This window comes from Perca fluviatilis, chromosome 13 (assembly GCF_010015445.1).
Source record: "Perca fluviatilis chromosome 13, GENO_Pfluv_1.0, whole genome shotgun sequence".
In the NCBI taxonomy this organism is placed as follows: domain Eukaryota; kingdom Metazoa; phylum Chordata; class Actinopteri; order Perciformes; family Percidae; genus Perca; species Perca fluviatilis.
In genome coordinates, this window is record NC_053124.1 from 26,492,604 (window position 1) to 26,510,753 (window position 18,150).

At 40.2% G+C, this 18,150-nt stretch overlaps 1 protein-coding gene across 6 annotated transcripts in view; it reads left to right on the plus strand.

Moving 5' to 3' along the window:
• LOC120570916 overlaps positions 1-18,150 on the plus strand; it is a 45,303-nt gene that overhangs the window by 26,107 nt on the left and 1,046 nt on the right. For 5 of the 6 annotated variants that reach the window (XM_039819602.1, XM_039819603.1, XM_039819604.1 and 2 more), the window contains 22 exons: positions 206-318; positions 638-742; positions 4,996-5,237; positions 6,505-6,685; positions 6,907-7,101; positions 7,303-7,453; positions 7,741-7,856; positions 8,374-8,514; positions 8,767-8,917; positions 9,035-9,207; positions 11,196-11,331; positions 11,665-11,805; positions 11,897-11,934; positions 12,091-12,208; positions 12,445-12,557; positions 13,310-13,496; positions 13,917-14,197; positions 14,282-14,447; positions 15,009-15,160; positions 16,351-16,465; positions 16,549-16,797; positions 17,026-17,137. In XM_039819602.1, the coding sequence (XP_039675536.1) occupies positions 206-318; positions 638-742; positions 4,996-5,237; positions 6,505-6,685; positions 6,907-7,101; positions 7,303-7,453; positions 7,741-7,856; positions 8,374-8,514; positions 8,767-8,917; positions 9,035-9,207; positions 11,196-11,331; positions 11,665-11,805; positions 11,897-11,934; positions 12,091-12,208; positions 12,445-12,557; positions 13,310-13,496; positions 13,917-14,197; positions 14,282-14,447; positions 15,009-15,160; positions 16,351-16,465; positions 16,549-16,797; positions 17,026-17,137 (3,376 nt within the window). Of the gene's footprint in view, positions 1-205; positions 319-637; positions 743-4,995; positions 5,238-6,504; positions 6,686-6,906; positions 7,102-7,302; positions 7,454-7,740; positions 7,857-8,373; positions 8,515-8,766; positions 8,918-9,034; positions 9,208-11,195; positions 11,332-11,664; positions 11,806-11,896; positions 11,935-12,090; positions 12,209-12,444; positions 12,558-13,309; positions 13,497-13,916; positions 14,198-14,281; positions 14,448-15,008; positions 15,161-16,350; positions 16,466-16,548; positions 16,798-17,025; positions 17,138-18,150 lie in introns of those variants that run through there. The other variant, XR_005641163.1, reaches the window with a different exon arrangement.

Below are 18,150 nucleotides of genomic sequence, written 5' to 3' on the forward strand. Positions count from 1 at the left end.
GATACATACTTCTGGACAGAATTATTATATATTATAGAATGATTTATGATGTTATGAGCCATTTACAAACGTACGACTAAGAATAGGTTGTCGCTTCACTGAGTTAGAGCTCATCTGTTTACATCTGTTCAGCAAAGTCCGTAGATCATCATATGTTCCATGTGATCCATATCTATTTGATTCGTACTTTACCATGTCTTTATAGGAAGGATGAGCCTATCACCTCAAGACAATGACATTAAGGATGTGAAGCCGTCAATATCACCTGAAGAAAATGACATTAAGGAAGTGAAGCCGTCCATACCAAATCTGGACTGTGTGAGTATTATGTGTAATAAAGTTTTCTGTAATAATTGTAACACACCAACATCAAGGCAGGAATTTAAACCACAGCATGTATATGGTTTCTTTAAATTTTTGCAGTGATGTGTGTGGTGTAGAGTATAGCAATTTGACCAATTTTGTGGTTGATAACATTAGTTGCACTTCAGCAAAGTATTTCTTCTCTGGGTATGTTGGTACGTTGCAGTGTACACACATAATAATGTAGATATGCTGATTTACACACCAGTTAAAATCATCAGAGACTTCTCTGTTGTTAGAGTGACGAATCTGGCTCTCTTCACTCCTCATCCAGATAAAAGAAGAGCCCATTGATGAGGCATACAACCAGAATCTCCCATCATCCATTTCCACAGAAAACATCAAGGATGAGCCTAAAGCAGGAGATGATGTGGCCAAGGTGGGACACATTAAACGCTTCATAGGAGATTAAAAATTCCTCTTTTTACAAGGGAGCATAACACATGTAGACAGATGTATGAGCTCACATTCATTACATTAAAAGTCCATAAAATGTTACCTACAGGTGAGTAAAAGTATTTAAAGGAACACGGCGACTTATTGGGACTTTAGCTTGTTCACCGTATCCTCCAGAGTTAGATAAGTCCATAACATACCCTTCTCATCTCCATGCATGTTGTTACATGGATGTATTAAGAGATAGAGAGGTTTTTTTTTTATAGGCGCAATAGTTTAGCCTAGAAATCTAGACGCACCCTAGCGGCAGCAAATTTAATATGCAGCCAGGGGGGTCTAGGCACTCTCCGTTGACTTGCGAGCTGGAAAAACCAAACTCTGGTCAGGCCAATCATATTGTGTATAGAGTCGGTGGGCGGGGCTTATGGTTGCCGCTGCTGGGAACAGTGGTCTTCTGGAAGACTTGCGGAGTTGAGCTTTTCTTTGAAAAAGAACAAATAACGGCACTGAAATCATTCTTAAAAAAGGAAGATGTGTTCGGAGTTTTGCCGACCGGATACGGCAAAAGTTTAATCTATCAACTAGCTTCTCTTCCTTCTTCGTTGCTCTGCTTGGTTGTAGCTCTATATCCTATTACGTTCAGAGGGAATTTGAAAGACAACCGTTTATCCCGCCCCTCGGATTGAGCCCTGTCAATGGTGAGTTCCCAGACCCAACATCTTGATGTGGGTCTGGCTTGTCAGGCTAACAATAGTTTGTATAGTCTGTATATAGTTAATCAGTTAGTTTATATAGTTACAGCGTGTACAAATAACAAGGTCACATGAGACACAGCGATCTTTTAAAGGTCCCATGACATGGTGCTCTTTGGATGCTTTTATATAGACCTTAGTGGTCCCCTAATACTGTATCTGAAGTCTCTTTTATATAGACCTTAGTGGTCCCCTAATACTGTATCTGAAGTCTCTTTTATATAGACCTTAGTGGTCCCCTAATACTGTATCTGAAGTCTCTTTCCCGAAATTCAGCCTTGGTGCAGAATTACAGCCACCAGAGCCAGTCCCACAATGAGCTTTCCTTGGGATGTACCATTTCTTTGTCTGTAGCTATTGAGGAGGAGAGAGGGAGGGGCAAGGTGGAGGGTGGGGGTGTGGTCATGACCAACTGACACTTTGCTCGTTTGAAAGCCATGATGTCTCTCTTTCATGGGTGGGCCAAATTCTCTGGGCGGTCAAAGCAGAGAAAGGGGAGGTAACCTTGCTCCTTATGACCTCATAAGGAGAAGATTCCAGATCGGCCCATCTGAGCTTTCATTTTCTCAAAGGCAGAGCAGGATACCCAGGGCTCGGTTTACACCTATCGCCATTTCTAGCCACTGGGGGACCATAGGCAGGCTGGGGGAACGCATATTAATGTTAAAAAAACTCATAAAGTGAAATTTTCATGCCATGGGATGTTTAACCATATACATACTGGGAACTATTCTCAGAAGGCGAAGCACTGCTACTTGGGCGGAGTGATTTGCTCGCAGCACCTGAGAAGCCCCGTGGTGATGAGCAGAGAGTTCGCCTGGAGTTCGCTCCGAGTTGGAGTCAGCAATTACTAGATAGTAAATGCATAGTTTACAATCATGGGTGTTCGCTGTATTGTAAAGAGCTGCGACAATAAACAAGGGAGACAAGGTAACGCCATGATGTTTCATAGAATTCTAACCAAAAACGCTGACCTGATGAATCTATGGCTACTTGCTCTGGCTCTAGATCCAAACACACCTGTAGACATTATCAAGTACCATCGGGTTTGCTCAGAACATTTCACTGAGGACGACTATTTTGAAAGAATGGAATTTGCCACACGGACTATGAAACGTGTGCTGAAGGATACGGCCATCCCATCGATAGTACAGACAGGACAAAGTGGATCACCTGCGGCTGCGCTAAGTGTTGCGTTATGTTTTTAGATGACTAATGTAATGGTGTCATTAGCTAATGTAGCTAATCTAATGTAACGTTAGTGACACTATTACATGAATAGGGTGGTCACTACTATTGCAGTTGTTCCCGGGCTCATGTATCCCCTGTAATGTTATTATTGTGTTGTCACGAATGCACTTTTTTTCAGGTGTTGCGCTAATCACTCGCCCAGTAGCAGTGCTTCGCCTTCTGAGAATAGTTCCTGGAACTGGAACTTCCCAGTATGTACACGATTAGAAGATGGCTGTGTCTCATGTGACCTTGTTATTTGTACACGCTGTGACTATACAAATCACAACATGTAAATAGGAACATGTTGGCGTTATTTTGTTACTTATTGGGAGCAGTAGGTTAGTTGGAGCCGGTTACCTCCAGGATCTGCGCAAAGCTAGGCTAGCGGTGGGCGCGTCAGACAGAGTTACGACACGCACGGAGATGAGAAGGGTATATATGGACTCATCTAACTCTGGGGGGTACGGTGAATAAGCTAAAGTCCTAATAAGTCGGAGTGTTCCTTTAAACGCTTAATAGGAGATTAAAAAGTCCTCCTTTTTTACAAGGGAGCATAACACATGTAGACAGATGTATGGGCTAACATTCGTTACATTAAAAGTCCATAAAATGTTAGCTACAGGTGAGTAAACGTTTTTCATAATACTTTGAGACTAAAATGAGTTGTTTTTCACTGAACAATACACCATGTTTTAGAAGCTGACCATATGTTTTTGTTTTATCAGAATGAAATAAATTTAGTGGATGAATGGGTACAATATTTTCCTATGTGGAAAAATGTAGTGGAGTTAGGGCTGCACAATTAATCGCAATTTTATCGAAATATGCACTAGTGCAATATCCAAATCGCAGAGGGGCACGATATTTGTTAAAAGGCAAAATATGTGTCGAACCATTCTGAATGAAGAATTGTGGTGCTGCAGAGACATCCTGGCCTACAAACAATATCATACAGAATACAGAAAACACATGTTTGGTACAGATCCTTGCAAAAATCACACTATAATCATTTTAATTTTTTAAGATTTAATATTAGTCAATGAAAATGAGAATAATGATACAAACATGATCATCATTCCCTTCAATATCTTGAATCATATTGCAAGCGCAATATCAGTCAAAATAATCGCTATTAGATCATTTCCTCATATTGTGGAGCCCTAAGTGGAGTGGAAGTAGACAGACGTAAAATACAAATACTCAATTAAAGTACAAGTACCTCAGTACAGCACTTGAGTAAATCTACTTAGTTACATTCTACTGAGTTTGAAATGGGTCTTTCTCATCATTATTTTTTAGGATAATATCATGAATATAGATCCTGATCATGCCTCCCCCTCAAATACTTGATTTAATAGTGATATGAATAGTATTGTAGACTTCACTGATACTGATTAGGAAAACAGTAGAAAAAAAGCACACTAGTAGACTAGTAGCTTCTTACAATCTGTTCAGTATATGGTGTGGAACATGATATTAAATATAACGCCAATAAGAGTGTTGTCATGATCAGTAGAACTAAAGATGATAAAGGTTTGAATTTCCCTGATTTTAAATTGGCTAATAATACGCTTAGTGTCTGTGATAAGGTGAAATACCTTGGTCATTTTATCACCGATAAAATGACAGATGATGAAGATATTTACAGGCAATGTCGCATGATGTATGCACAAGCCAATAGTCTCTTACGTAAATTTAGGGCATGTACGGCTGGTGTAAAGATATCTCTGTTCAAAGCATATTGCACACCGTTGTATACTGCGCACTTGTGGTCAAACTATAAAAAGGCAAGTCTTTTAAAATTGAAAGTAGCATATAATGACGCAATGAGAATATTACTCACAAGACCAAGATGGTGTAGTGCAAGTGAGATGTTTGTGGTTGCAAGAGTGAGAACCTTTCATGCTGTTTTAAGAAACCTAATGTTTAAATTTATGTGTCGGCTTAATGGGTCACAAAATGAAATAATAATGGGCTTAACTGACATACGTCTAAGCACTACACGCTACCAATCCCGTATGTGGAAACACTGGTATAATTGTCTCCTGGTAGAACAATAATTGTCTTTTTAAATTGTTTGTTTTTATATTTATTACATGTGTAGGTAGGTGTGTATGCATGTGTTTTATGGATATGTATTTATGTATTGTTGTGGGAGATTTGGACCTTGAGTCTGAAATAAAAGTTTGATGATGATTAAGAAATGTATCCAACTGTCCAGCAGGTTATCTTACTGTTTGGTTTCTGACAGGAGGACTTGAAGATCGGTTCAGTCTTCTCCTTGACGGGAAACTTGTCTACGCCCACGTCTACAGCGCCCACTGTCACCCATATGGATTTGCCTGCGTCTTGCTCTAACTGCAAACAGGTCCTGGTGGACGGGGAGACTGTTTACCAGAGGAAGGGCCACGCTAACATCTTCTGCTCCACTCCCTGCCTTTTGAAATGTTACCAAATGAAACAAGTTAAGAAGACCTGTCACTTCTGCCTTCAGTGAGTCATACAGTAGTTTGTTTCATTTGCTGATCAATGCCATCTTTATTGCAACATTTCTCCCTTTCCTCTGAGAAATTTCAATGAATTAATTTTAAATGTCTTTCCGCTAAACTTATCTCCGCTTAGGGCTGGGCGATATGAAGAAAATCAGATATTACGATATTCTTGTTCAAATACGTTGACGTTGACAATTGGTGCTTTCACAAAATATTTTTTACAATGAGATTTCAGATAAATAATCATCAATAATATGGTAAACAGTTTTAAGTGAAATTATAGAGAAAAAAAAGAAAATTTCTAGCTATATACTGACTATGTTTACATGCATGCACAAAAATAGCGTGATGTTAAAACAAATCCGCAATTCTTCAGATGATATTCCCTCAAAATGTTTCACAACAGATTTTCTGAGAAAATTGAGTTTGTATGTGCTTGTAGTAATCAATTTAGACAACGTAATTTTATATCACGATATCTCGATATAGGATTTCATCACAATATGATTTCATTGAATGACATATATAGGCATATTGAATTATTGCCCAGCCCTATCTCCGCTATATCTACATGTTTGTGTGTGTAAATCCCCTGACACACTAACCCGACGGCCGATCGTTGGCAGAAAAGGCAGTCGGACTGATCAATCGGCTCCCCGAGGTCCAAAAAGTGCCTCAGAACAAACCGAAGCGACGCCGACTTGAGCGTGTAATAAGCATCCATAACAGCAGGCGCCGCTGATCTGTATTTTCGCCAAAAAATGAAAACCGGCAGCTGATTGGACGAACGCGTCACGTGGGTCTGGCTGCTCTCGGATTTATCAAACGGGCATAATGGCGGCTCGTTCAGGATACAATCTCATATTTTACGAAGATGGTTCACCGAAACGTGTTTTTGAAAACATTTTATGCGAGAAATAGGCCGTGCAGTTGCTGAATCTGTTTTCATTTCAGATCGACAAAGGTCACTTTAAAAGATTGTCGTCAGATTTTGAGAGGCTTAGTCACGCTCATCCCTCTCGTCATTGGGTTAGCACTCCACCAATCAGATTGGTCATGGAGTCCGACTGCCCGCGCTCCGACGCAACAAGTCAGGTCGGCCAAAATGAAGGCCGACAGCTCCTCGGACGGACGACGGCACGGAACACACCGAACGGACTCCAGTCACTGACCTCGCCAGGCTGTCCGACGGCCGATTAACGGGTTGGTGTGTCAGCGCCTTAAGATTGCAGACTTTAAACTGATCACATTCCTTCTCGTACTCTCAGGGGGATAGCAGCGCAACAGGACATCCTCCAGGCCCCGGTGGATAATGAGGGGACACTGAAGGATTTCTGCAGCCAGTCCTGCCTGTCCTCCTTCAGCTATAAGAGTATCATGTCCACCAAAATACCACTTGTGCCAGTTTCGTCACAATCACAATGCAGCATGTGCAGCAGATATTGCATTGTAAGAAACAAGGGAACAGAGTCCAAAAGATCTAATTATATTTTATGTTTATTTTTATTGTTAAAATGACATATAGTCATAAAGTAATAAAAAAAACACTGATTTAAATTTAAAAAAAAAACACAAACATTTCAGCTCACTGCCCCTTTGTTATCCAGGTTTATATAAATTGAATTGAAAAATGCATGAATTGTGTGTTTCCTTTCTTTATCCTCCTGCAGAGCAAACATGAGATCATACAGGAGGACGTCGTCCACAAGATCTGCAGCGATCCCTGTTTTCTCCGCTTCTGCAACATGAACAACTTGTCCATCTGTGAGAACTGTCATTCCCCCTGCAAAACACCTGTCATGCTCAAGATGGATGACGGCAGCAAAAAACTCTGCAATGCAGAGTGTCTGGCCCAATTCAAACGGGTAACAAAACCTTGAAACATCTAGTTGTAGTTTCAACAAAAAACAAAACAGAAATGTTACTTAAGGTCGACACTTTTCAAAATATAAATGCTGTGAGGATATATCAAAACTAAAATAAATTAAACTGAATATTAAATCTGAAGTTAAATTGAGTTGGTGAATCAACAGTATTTTCTCTGTGCTGTTTTTATCACTTTGCAGAAAATCAAAACACCGCATCCGTGTGCCATGTGCCACACCTCCCATTTAATGTCAGATATGTTTGAAAACAAAAACGGTGAGGATGTGGTGGAGCTCTTCTGCACCAGCAGTTGTGTGATGGCATCCAAGATCCAGGCTGTCAGTGCATCAGGTACTGGACTAACTTTGACAACACAGCTGCTCTTTCTCTCTCTCTTGTCTATAAAAAGGATTCCAGCTTTCATTGAATCAAGTAGTTCTGTCAGGGGACCTAAAAGTTTAATGCAGTGTAGTCCAAATTCTTAAAATGTAGGTTGACAGGATTAGTCTACTTCCATGAAACCTCAGAGCCCTGCTGAGGTTTTTCATTGCATACATGTGATATTAGTAGTTGTGGTATTAGTATTTGCATTTCCCATTTGGCCAAGTTTCTATCATGAAATCTACTTCTCTCCACAGGTACTCCACTCAATTGTGACCGCTGTGGTAGGACTACATTACCAGCCTGCCACCTCGCCATGTCAGATGCCTCCATCAGAAACTTCTGCACTTTAACCTGTGCCATGTCTTTTAAGGTAATACAATCTGCAGCTTTTACGATGTTCAAAACTCTTAATTCTATGCTAAATGAACCAGTAGTGGTAGAAGTAGCTGCATTTATGCTAGAAGCTAATAGTTGTAGACAAAAGAGCCAGCTGGTATACCAACTGACCAGAGAGCATCTTTTGTGCCTTTTCTCCCTGAGTGATAACTTGGAGAAGTCATTTAGGAGATTTTTAAAAAAAAAAGGTCTGTAAGTTTGGTTGGAGGTGTCAGCTGGGATCTGCTCCAGCCACCCTCTATAGGATAAGCACATATAGCTGATGGATTAATACATTTATCCTACCAACAAAAGTACTGTTATATCTTATTCCTATGTTCCAAACACCTTCACAAAAACATAAAGGAGCCATGCTGTTGCATTGGTTGGCATGTTCCTTCTTTAGAATGGCCAGCCTACTTCATGACCGTGTTACCTGTTGTATTAGATACCATATTCATATTATACAGGTTTAAAACCTTTTGCATATTTTTTGTTTTCTTGTGCCAAAGGAGTCCCAGAAAGACATGGCTGCTAACTCAACGGGAGCCGCTGATCCAAGCCAGTGTGACTTCCTCAAACCACCAGAGAAACTGCCATGTGCCCAGTGTCGGCGCATTATAAAAGCTTCACCCAAAGTCATCCAGCAAAAGGTGTGTAGGGTCTGTTTTTTAAGATAGAATAGGCAACTCACAGGATCTAATTGAATCTCATGTTATGTCTATTGATTTGCACAGTTTTTTTTAGAAACAGTAATGTACATGGTGATTTGTGTGAATACGTTTGTTAAAATACTTGTGTGTGTGTGTGTGTGTGTGTGTGTGTGTGTGTGTGTGTGTGTGTGTGTGTGTGTGTGTGTGTGTGTGTGTGTGTGTGTGTGTGTGTGTGTGTGTGTGCGCGTGCAGGGAAAAATTTATTTTGTGTGTGGCCTGACCTGTTGTCAAGAATTTAATAGGGTCAACAACATCATGGGCAAGTGTGAATATTGTAACAATGAAAGGATCATCAGACACGTCCAGAAATTTGACGGCAAAGACCAAGACTTCTGCAGTGATGGTAATGCAAAATGGTGGAGCCTTGTTTGTATAATGAATAATATTCAGATTCAGACAGTGAAATTCAGGATTAAAAAATTGTCAACAATCCCTGAGCCTCTCCTTTCTCTCCTGCCAGGCTGCAAGATGCTTTTTCAACATGAGCTGGAAATCAAGTGGGGCCAACACTGCGGCTGGTGTGCCTACTGCTTCTCCTTTTCTAAGATAGTGGTGACAGCAAAGTATGAAGGCGCTGACAAGGACTTCTGCTCTGAAAACTGCAGCTCAAATTACAAAATGATTCTCTGCCATGTAAGTACAGGTGTGAGTTCACCCATCGTACAAATTACCTGCTCATTGTAGGGGTGGGGGAAAAAATCGATACAGCATAGTATCACGATATTTTTCTTGGCAATACTGTATCGATACACAGACGCCAAGTATCGATCTTTGATGATATATGTGTTGGTCAGTCTGTCTGCTTGACAATCCCCATTTTGCAGCAATAAAATTGAAGTGAGATGAACAGACAGAGAAATGTATCTTTTTAGATAAAACGGATGTTGACAAAATTGTCCTTTCGGGACATCATTTGAAATTGGGAAAAATCTGAATTTGGAACTAAGGTAATACATTGCAGTATATCGCAGAATATTGCAATATGTTTAAAATCACAATAATATCGTATCGTGATATAAGTATCGGGATGATATCGTATCGTGAGGCCTCTGGTGATTCCCACCCCTAGCTTATTGTAGACAATGGTGGGAAGGTGGAAGCAATGCAAATATCGAGTTTTTGTTCAACTACATTTTAGTGTTGACAAAAAAGACAACGATATTGCACGTTAATATCACCACAGTCATGACAGCGGTCCTGTCTCGTCATTATTATTGTTAATGAATTTAACCCTTTTTGTTCATTTCCATACAGGCTTAGTTGTTTTGACGGTTAACCTTGAAAAATGGATTTGAATTGCAGGAGGTATTTTGCTGACAGTAATGTTATTAGTGTTATAAGTTAGCGGTAGCCTACACTTAATTAACTGGACCCAGGGTGAGTCTGATGAAAACTGCTGTCTTTGCCCGGGCAGCTCCGAGATAGTTTTGCATTACACAGCGCTGTGGAGGAATAACCTCCAAGATTAGGTTATGTTCTGACTCTGTTTAGAAGTGGTGAATTTACAGCTCACAGCAACTTAATAATATATAGTGTTTGGCTTTTGTTTGATATTTAGTGTTGGCAAATGGCTTTTTATTGTTTCTTCTTAGTGAAATAGTAGACAGCGTTACGTAGCGCCTTTTTTCCAACCTTATTCAACAGAACAGTTGCGATGTTCCTGTCAGCTATCTGCTCGTGCTCCAGGAAAGTGAAGAAAAGTTTGCTTGGTATATCCCGCAATCATGTTACATTGGAAGCAGCAAAAAGTGAACCGCAGGCCAAGCCGGTAAACCTCCCCCACCCCAGCTGCTGTCCCGAGCACGTCAACAGCCTGCTGCGTGCAGCGTGCTGCACCAGCAGTTTATTGTTCAGCCGTTTAGTTTTATTTACAGTCAATATCAATATCCAATGCCGTCCAAATGCTCCAAAATCCAAACCCCAAGTTCATTGGGTATCCAGGAAACCAAGTGTGAAGTAGAGTACAGTACAGAGACGTCCCGCTGTATTAGATAGATCTGGTTGAAAATGAAATAATTGTTGAATTTATTTGTGCACATTCCCTCAAGGATTGTTTAGAACACTGAAACTATTGTTTATCTTGAAATTTTTTGAGTTATAGTTATTGCTCCAGTGGTGCATTTGCAAATAAGTCAATATATATATTTGTTTTTGGGAGGGTTTTGTTTAAATGATCACATTGTTTAATGATATCGACATCATTGTCACAGAGTTCATCATTTTATGCACTCAGCTTCTCACCAAACTACTGGGCCAGTTTATTTAGGTGTCATTCACAAGATTGGCAACACATGTATTGGGAACTATATTTGATTTAAGTCATTTTTAAATCAAAAATTATAAAAATGCAGCTTCTCAAATGTGAATATTTGCCTTCTCGAATAGACTACGGAGTATGTTTTAGTTTTGGACAGTTGAAGACATCACTTTGGGCTCTGGGAAATTGTAATAGACCAAATAATTAATTAAGACAATATTCAGTAGATAAACTGACAATTCAAATAATCCTGAGTTGCAGCCAATCTGCATATAAGCAAGTCTAAAAACTAAAGTTGTTGAAATTGATGATAGCCATGAGGTGCTCTGTACCTATTTCACAGTAACTGTCTGCTTTCTCTCAGGTTACCAAGTGTGACACCTGCGGCCTCAACGGTAAACTGAGGCAGAGCCTTCCCATGCTGGGAGAGGTCAAACACTTCTGTGACCTGAGATGTCTCTTACATTTCTGCAATAAAAAGGTCCAGATGGTCAACACAGGTACCTATTGTTATTGCCATTCAATGTTTTGTCTGTTTCATTGCTTCACTAACTCTGACTTTCTTATTGTTTATGTCTGATGTTGTAGTCCTTGTGGGACTGAAAGTTAACATCAGAAAAAAATCACAAAGATCCAAACTGGACATTTACTGGATTTCAGCCTTGTCCAGACATCGTGTATACTTATTATCTAAACCTGCTCTTAAAACTCCCAGTTTAAATTTTCTTCCTGTGGTAGCAATGCATACACTGATATGATAATCTTCTTAGCAAATAGCTAAGAGATCAGTCACTTACAGCCCCTGCTGACTACTCTTTCTTTCCTGCCTGCAGTCTCTTCACCGCCCAGATCTTCAGGCACAGTGGAGTCCTTCCCCGTCATCGCTAACGTTATCTCACTTGCTAGCGCTTTGGCGAGGCAGCCCAGTACCACTGCTAGCTCTGCACAGCATGGTCTACACACACAGACATTATGTATGCACATACTGTAGAAAAGCTATTTATTGTGATAAATGAAGATAGAAATCTTTGTTTTTATGACTCCAACTTTGTCATTTCTCTACAGTCTCTGTCCCTGACATTCAAACAAAGGTTGTTGGACATGTAAGTTTACAACAAAAACCAAGTCTTCCACATGGCTATCATCTATCCTTCTGTTAACTTTGTTAAAAGCTAACACATGTGTTTGAATTAGCTAAGATATAACCCATGTTTGAATTATTGTTATTAATTGTTAATTAATATGTGTCTTTTCCATAGGCCAGTGTCCAAACAGTGCCCAAGGAAATGAAGAACAAGTCCATGCTCTGCACGCCGTTGGTCCACAACAAGGGAGTCTCCTGCACCACACAGACTGTCGACACAGAGGCACAGACAGGTAAAGGAAATCATTTACAGGATTATTTAAAATGCTCAGCCAAATTGAGTTTTTGTGATGCAGTGCAAAAAAGATGCACCCTGTAACTATGTGTTTAGTTTTGTCCATATGAGGCTTACATACACATCTTTACTCATGGTAAAATACACAAATATGAAGATGTACTCAGGTACCCTCTTTCCTGGATGAAGAGTTTTGATGTTGGTTGTGTTTTCTTTTTTTGTTGTTGTGTGAAGACAACTTTGTACCTAAAGTCATAGTCCTGCCTGTCCCAGTGCCGGTGTACGTTCCTCTGCCTATGAACATGTACAGTCAATACACACCGACGCCTCTGGGCCTGCCTTTACCGGTATGTAAAACAACCTTGACCATTTTCATGTTACTCTAATCTCACAGAAGAGCCTCACTGTTTTCTGCTCTGGTTTTCATGCTTTAAAATCTTAACTCTGGATTAAAGTGCTTCACAGACTTACAGCTTTCTTTACATTTGATGATTTAGCCCCACAAAAAAATTAATTTTAAGTTATGACATCCAACTATAAATCGAGGAATCTCCTGTGCGTTTGTGTCTCCCGCATGTGCAGTACAACTAGAAGGCTCTTTTATTGCGGTTCACCGGCAACCGGTCTCGTGCCAAAAAGTGCAGCTGCAAAAAACTGATTGCTGAATCTCTAAAAGAGCAGCAGCCGCGCCTAACTCAACCGCGCTTATAGTTTGGCCTGGACAAAGAAATAGACAGAAAATACTGGGAACCAAGCAATCGGCCTATTCTGAACAGGCACTGCACAAATGGGCACTGGTTAAAGAATTGTGGGAAAAGTATCAAGAATCTCTGTTTTAAAGGGATAACATTTGGGGTCTTCAGGTGTCCTTGTGCCCAACCATTTAAGACACATACAGCATAACATTATAAATCCAGCCTCCCCACTCTGTCCACCTTCCCTTTGGTTCCTGTCAAAGTGTCAATCTGTACTGTCAAATTACTGTAAATATCAAATGTCCTAAAAATATTTGCATGCTGGTCTGGTTGGGGTTAGTCAGCAATGCCTCCACGTGTCACTATCAGATTTAACAGACTTTCCCAAACTGTCTCCGCTGCAGCTTCCTGTGCCCGTGTTTCTTCCTGACCCAACTGTAAAAGTCATGGAGGAGAGGATCCACCCCGACCCGCTGGAAGAAGAGCTCAACTTCAAGTCTGAGAGGAAGAAAGTGCAAGATGAGAAGAACAAGAGAGAACACAGAGTGGTGACAAAAGAAGGACGAAGACGAGAAGTTCATGCTCCGAAGGGTAAGGCATTGGATGAACGTGAAGGGAAGGGATGATATTGTTGCACTTTGGACTTGAGGAAGGATACCCCAGAGAAACGGCTGGATCAAGAGATCTTTTTGTTCTTGTTGTGTACGTCAGTGATTATTGGCTCTGTGTTAGTTTGTGTAATATAATTGTGCTGCCATTTCTTGAAAATTTGATTTAGATCCCAAACCATGTTAAATAAAGGCCAAAAAGGCAGATATTTAAAATGCTATTGTCATATTTCATACATTTCAGGTAAATGTGACATTTCATTTTTGGAGATTATTAGGACAGAAGAGATTTTAGGTTTATAGAGAAGCCTCCTCATTGGTTTGATGACACATCTAAAACATGCAAACTCTTAAGCTCTATACTGGTGTGTCTGTAATTTCTTATCATCTTCATTATTTTCAGAGCACAGCAGTAACTATAGTGAAGACTTGGATTCAGATCATCAGGCCACTTTCAACAACCAGAAAGACTCCTCTTCTGACACCAGCTTTGGGTCGCTCAGTCGACCAAACACCCACAAAAAAACACCTCGGTTTTTAGAGGTGGGCATGCACAGGGAGCCTCAACCTGAGCTCCCACCCCCTGCTCTGGAGATGAGGGGGGATCCCCAGGGCTCACCGAGCGCTGAACCGGCCCCAGTGCTATTACAACAAACTGTGGGGAAAGTCCACAACAAGAACAAGGTAACAAACCAACTGGGAAATGAGTTTAGAAGCTGTGGTTTGATCTTCTTGTGATGTAATCTTGTCTGTCCTCCCATATCGAAGGGTCGTAAGCTGCAACAGTCGTCCAGAGCAGCTGAAGAGGCGGCTTCTCAAAGAGAAAAGGTCATGTCTAGGAAGCGCCAAAAACTTGAGAGTCAATGTGGAATTGCCGCCTGGAAGAGATGGATACAGTGGAGGAAATCACAAACCAACCTGGACCTTGTTTCTTGTATGTTTTTCTGCCTTTCTTTTTTTACAATTTAATTTTCAGTCATTTTAGGATTAGGGAATTTTGTAAAAAAAAAACAACTGTATAGATTTATACAAAAATAATCCCTCTCAAATCATCACTCAACCCGCTAGAAGTGTGTGGCTTTGTCTGTATCTACAGAGACCCTGCCCTCTCCCTGCATTGTCATTTTGCTGTGTTGGGGATGTTTCTGGGTGTCAACCTCTATAATAACGTAGTGACCAGATTCCAGATCATAAGCATGCATCCAATAGGAGGCTACAAAAATGGCGAATACAGCGCAGAGAAACAAAACACAAATATAGTGTGGCGAAACACCAAGCAGATCTTGTTCCAAAAAAAAGTGAATCTGTGGTGTTGGCGCGCACTCGAACTCTCGTTGAGCCGTGGAGGAGAGGCCGAATTTGAATGTTGTGTTTACAAACCGCAACCAACAAATGCCACTCATTTTACATGTAAATTTTTAGCAGAACAAAACTTATCAAATGCAGGTTTAAACAGATGTTAAACACTTTTCTCCTGACTCTTTTCTTCTGTTAGATCATGCTGTGACCTTAAACGAGGATGTTCTTCGCTGCTCTGCGTCCGAGCTGAGCGACAGCCTCTGTTGTTTCATTACTGAGGTGAAACGACCTGATGGAGAGCCATACTCCCCCGACAGCCTGTTCTACCTCTGTCTCAGCATACAACAGGCAAGATGAGCAACACTGTACACACACATTTACAGTATGCTATCCATGACTTGCTGTGTCAGACATCTGTCTTTTCATGGGTATGTTTGCCCTTTTGTTCTTTTTGAAGCAGCCTTTTATGTCTTTTCCTGTGGAATTTTGTTACTTGTTACTCTTGTTTGGTACTTCTAAGATGTAATACACCATTCTATAAACGGACTGCTTTTATTTTACTAGCAAATTTGTAGATATGAGAAAACTGAGACCGTTAACCAGATGTTTATATAAATTATTTATATTGTTCAGTTATCTTTTTTTGTTAATTTGTTTACAACATTATACAGGACAGTATTTAGAGGCTAAATAATCAACCTGCCTTAATTCATAATGCATCATAAAGATGTTATAAAAATTCCTCACATCAACCCAATGTTCAGTAAAAGTAACTTTCTCTTGCAGTTAAAGGTTTTTCTTTATTTTTTTATGAAATTTTACGCTTTAACGTACCAACTCTGACTCTGGGCATAAAAAGTAAAAAAAAAAAAAAAGTTTAGTTTATTTTAAGAAAAGTGTAAATTAATAAATACAAATGGTAAAAAATTGACAGAATTCTCCAAGAGTCATGCAGTTTAAAAGGCTTTCTAAAAAACAAAAGAGCAAAAAACGCTCATGCAGTTTAAAGATTAGAAAAGGACACCGTTGTTAAAAGCAGTAGAAGCAGTCGTGTCGAATATACATATAGAACGACATTGCGAACAAACAGGACATATAAGTAGCACCAAGAAGAGGGAATACATAGACATGCTGATATGTGTATGTATTAATTATCCATTGTTTTAATTAATCTACAAGTGTTTAGTTGTCTGATGTGAATTGTAATTAATTTCCACTCTCTTAAATCTCTGGCAGACCAGGCTGACCGGTTAAGGCACTTTTCCACAACAAAGTAGTGCAATCTCCCTTTTTAGACCCCCTAGGAACTATGTGTTTATTGCGTTGATTCTATCTATTATAACACTAAATAATAATTTTCCAAAATCTAATTCACTGTGTTGTCACTAACTGATAAAGGGACTGATTTAAGTCACACCTCTACAGCAGCGCCCTCTGCTGGAAGCATTCATACATTCATTCACCTTCACAAATCACTTGTATACGGTCACCCAGTTCTTGTTGTTTTGTCTGAGTGTAATTTTGTCGTTTCTCTGTAGTACCTGTTTGAGAACGGGCGTATGGAGAACATATTCAGCGATCTCATCTACAACAAGTTCTCCACAAAGTTCAACAAGATCCTGAAAGGTTTCAAACCTTCAATATCAGCCAGCGGTGAGTCACCATGTCTTTTTTTCTGCCTCTGATCACCTCAGGTTGACCAGATTTCTAACGGGTCTCTCTCCCTCTCTCTGCAGGTTATATCCATTCCCGTGTGGAGGAGGAGTTTCTCTGGGACTGTAAACAGTTGGGGGCGTACTCCCCCATCGTCCTCCTCAACACCCTCCTTTTCTTCTTCTGCAAGTACTTTGGCTTCACCACGGTGGAGCAGCACCGCCAGCTGTCCTTTGCTTGCGTCATGCGCTGCACCAAAACCAACCAGAACAACACCAAGACCAGCTTCCTGCGCTTCTACCCGCCAATATCCATAAACAAGGCAGAGCCAGGTACCAGTATGGCTGTGCGTCAAAGTGATGTACCTGATTATATTTTAATAATATAAATTTAACATATAAAAGTACTTAAACTTATTCAAATTGGATTATTTCAGAGACATTTTGTTCAGCTGCTGTATATGAAAGTTTGATATTTTAGTTTTAGGCCTGTTTCACTGCATATGAAACGATAGAAGCAAGGAGTGTTAAAAAAAGAGTGTGTGTGTGTGTCGGATGTAGACGGCGTACCAGCTAAGAAGCGCAAGAAAAAAGAGAGTATGGAGATGATGGAGAACTCCGAGAACCCTCTCCGCTGTCCAGTCAGACTCTACGAGTTCTACCTCTCCAAGTGGTTCGTAGCTATATATTTTTATGCATTTTAGTTTAGTCGTGTTATTGACTCTTTGTCCACTGTACTACTTTCGCTCCCTCCTGCTGATGAGATGTTACGATTTAAGATATGAGCAGTATGGGATTTTGAGCCGCGTTAACATTTTTATTTGAACTTCCAGATTGTGCCAATACTTAATGTTTAACCTGCAGTAACTGATTTTATAGTAACTGACCCCTTTCACATACATATAGTCATTTGACCTAGCCTGACAAGCCAGACCCACATCAAGATATTGGGTCTGGGAACTCACCATTGACAGGGCTCAGTCCGAGGGGCGGGATAAACAGTTGTCTTTCAAATTCCCTCTACACGTAATAGGATAGCGCTACAACCAGGCAGAGCAACGAAGAAGGAAGAGAAGCTAGTTAGTAGATTAAACTTTAAACTTTTGCCATATCTGGTCGGCAAAACTCCGAACACATCTTCCCTTTTTAAGAATGATTTCTGTGCCGTTATTTGTTCTTTTCTCAAAGAAAAACTTAACTCCTGCAGCAGCAGCCATTAGCCCGCCCACCAACTCTATACACACGATGTGATTGGCCTGACCAGAGTTTGGTTTTTCCAGCTCGCAAGTCAACGGAGAGTGCCTAGACCCCCCCTGTTTGCAAATTAAATTTGCTGCCGCTAGGGTGCGTCTAGATTTCTAGGCTACATTTGACCCATTGTTTAGTTAAAAATATTGATCATACCAGCTTAAGATGACAATATTTATGTGAACAAGGTGTCCTTTTTTTAACATTGTGTTGCAGTTCTGTCGTCTGTCTTAGTGCCTTGCTGCCTTGTTTTTTGTAAAGCACTTTTTATCATGCTTTTTGAAATGTTGTAATATAATCATTTATAAACATTAGTTAAAAAGATGTCGCAGAAAAGAAACTTACATCAAGTATAAATTGCACCCAGGTATTTTCGGGAAAAGAGTGTAATATCAGTTTGCTTAACATGTCCAAGTGAACACTATCATCTTTCGGAGC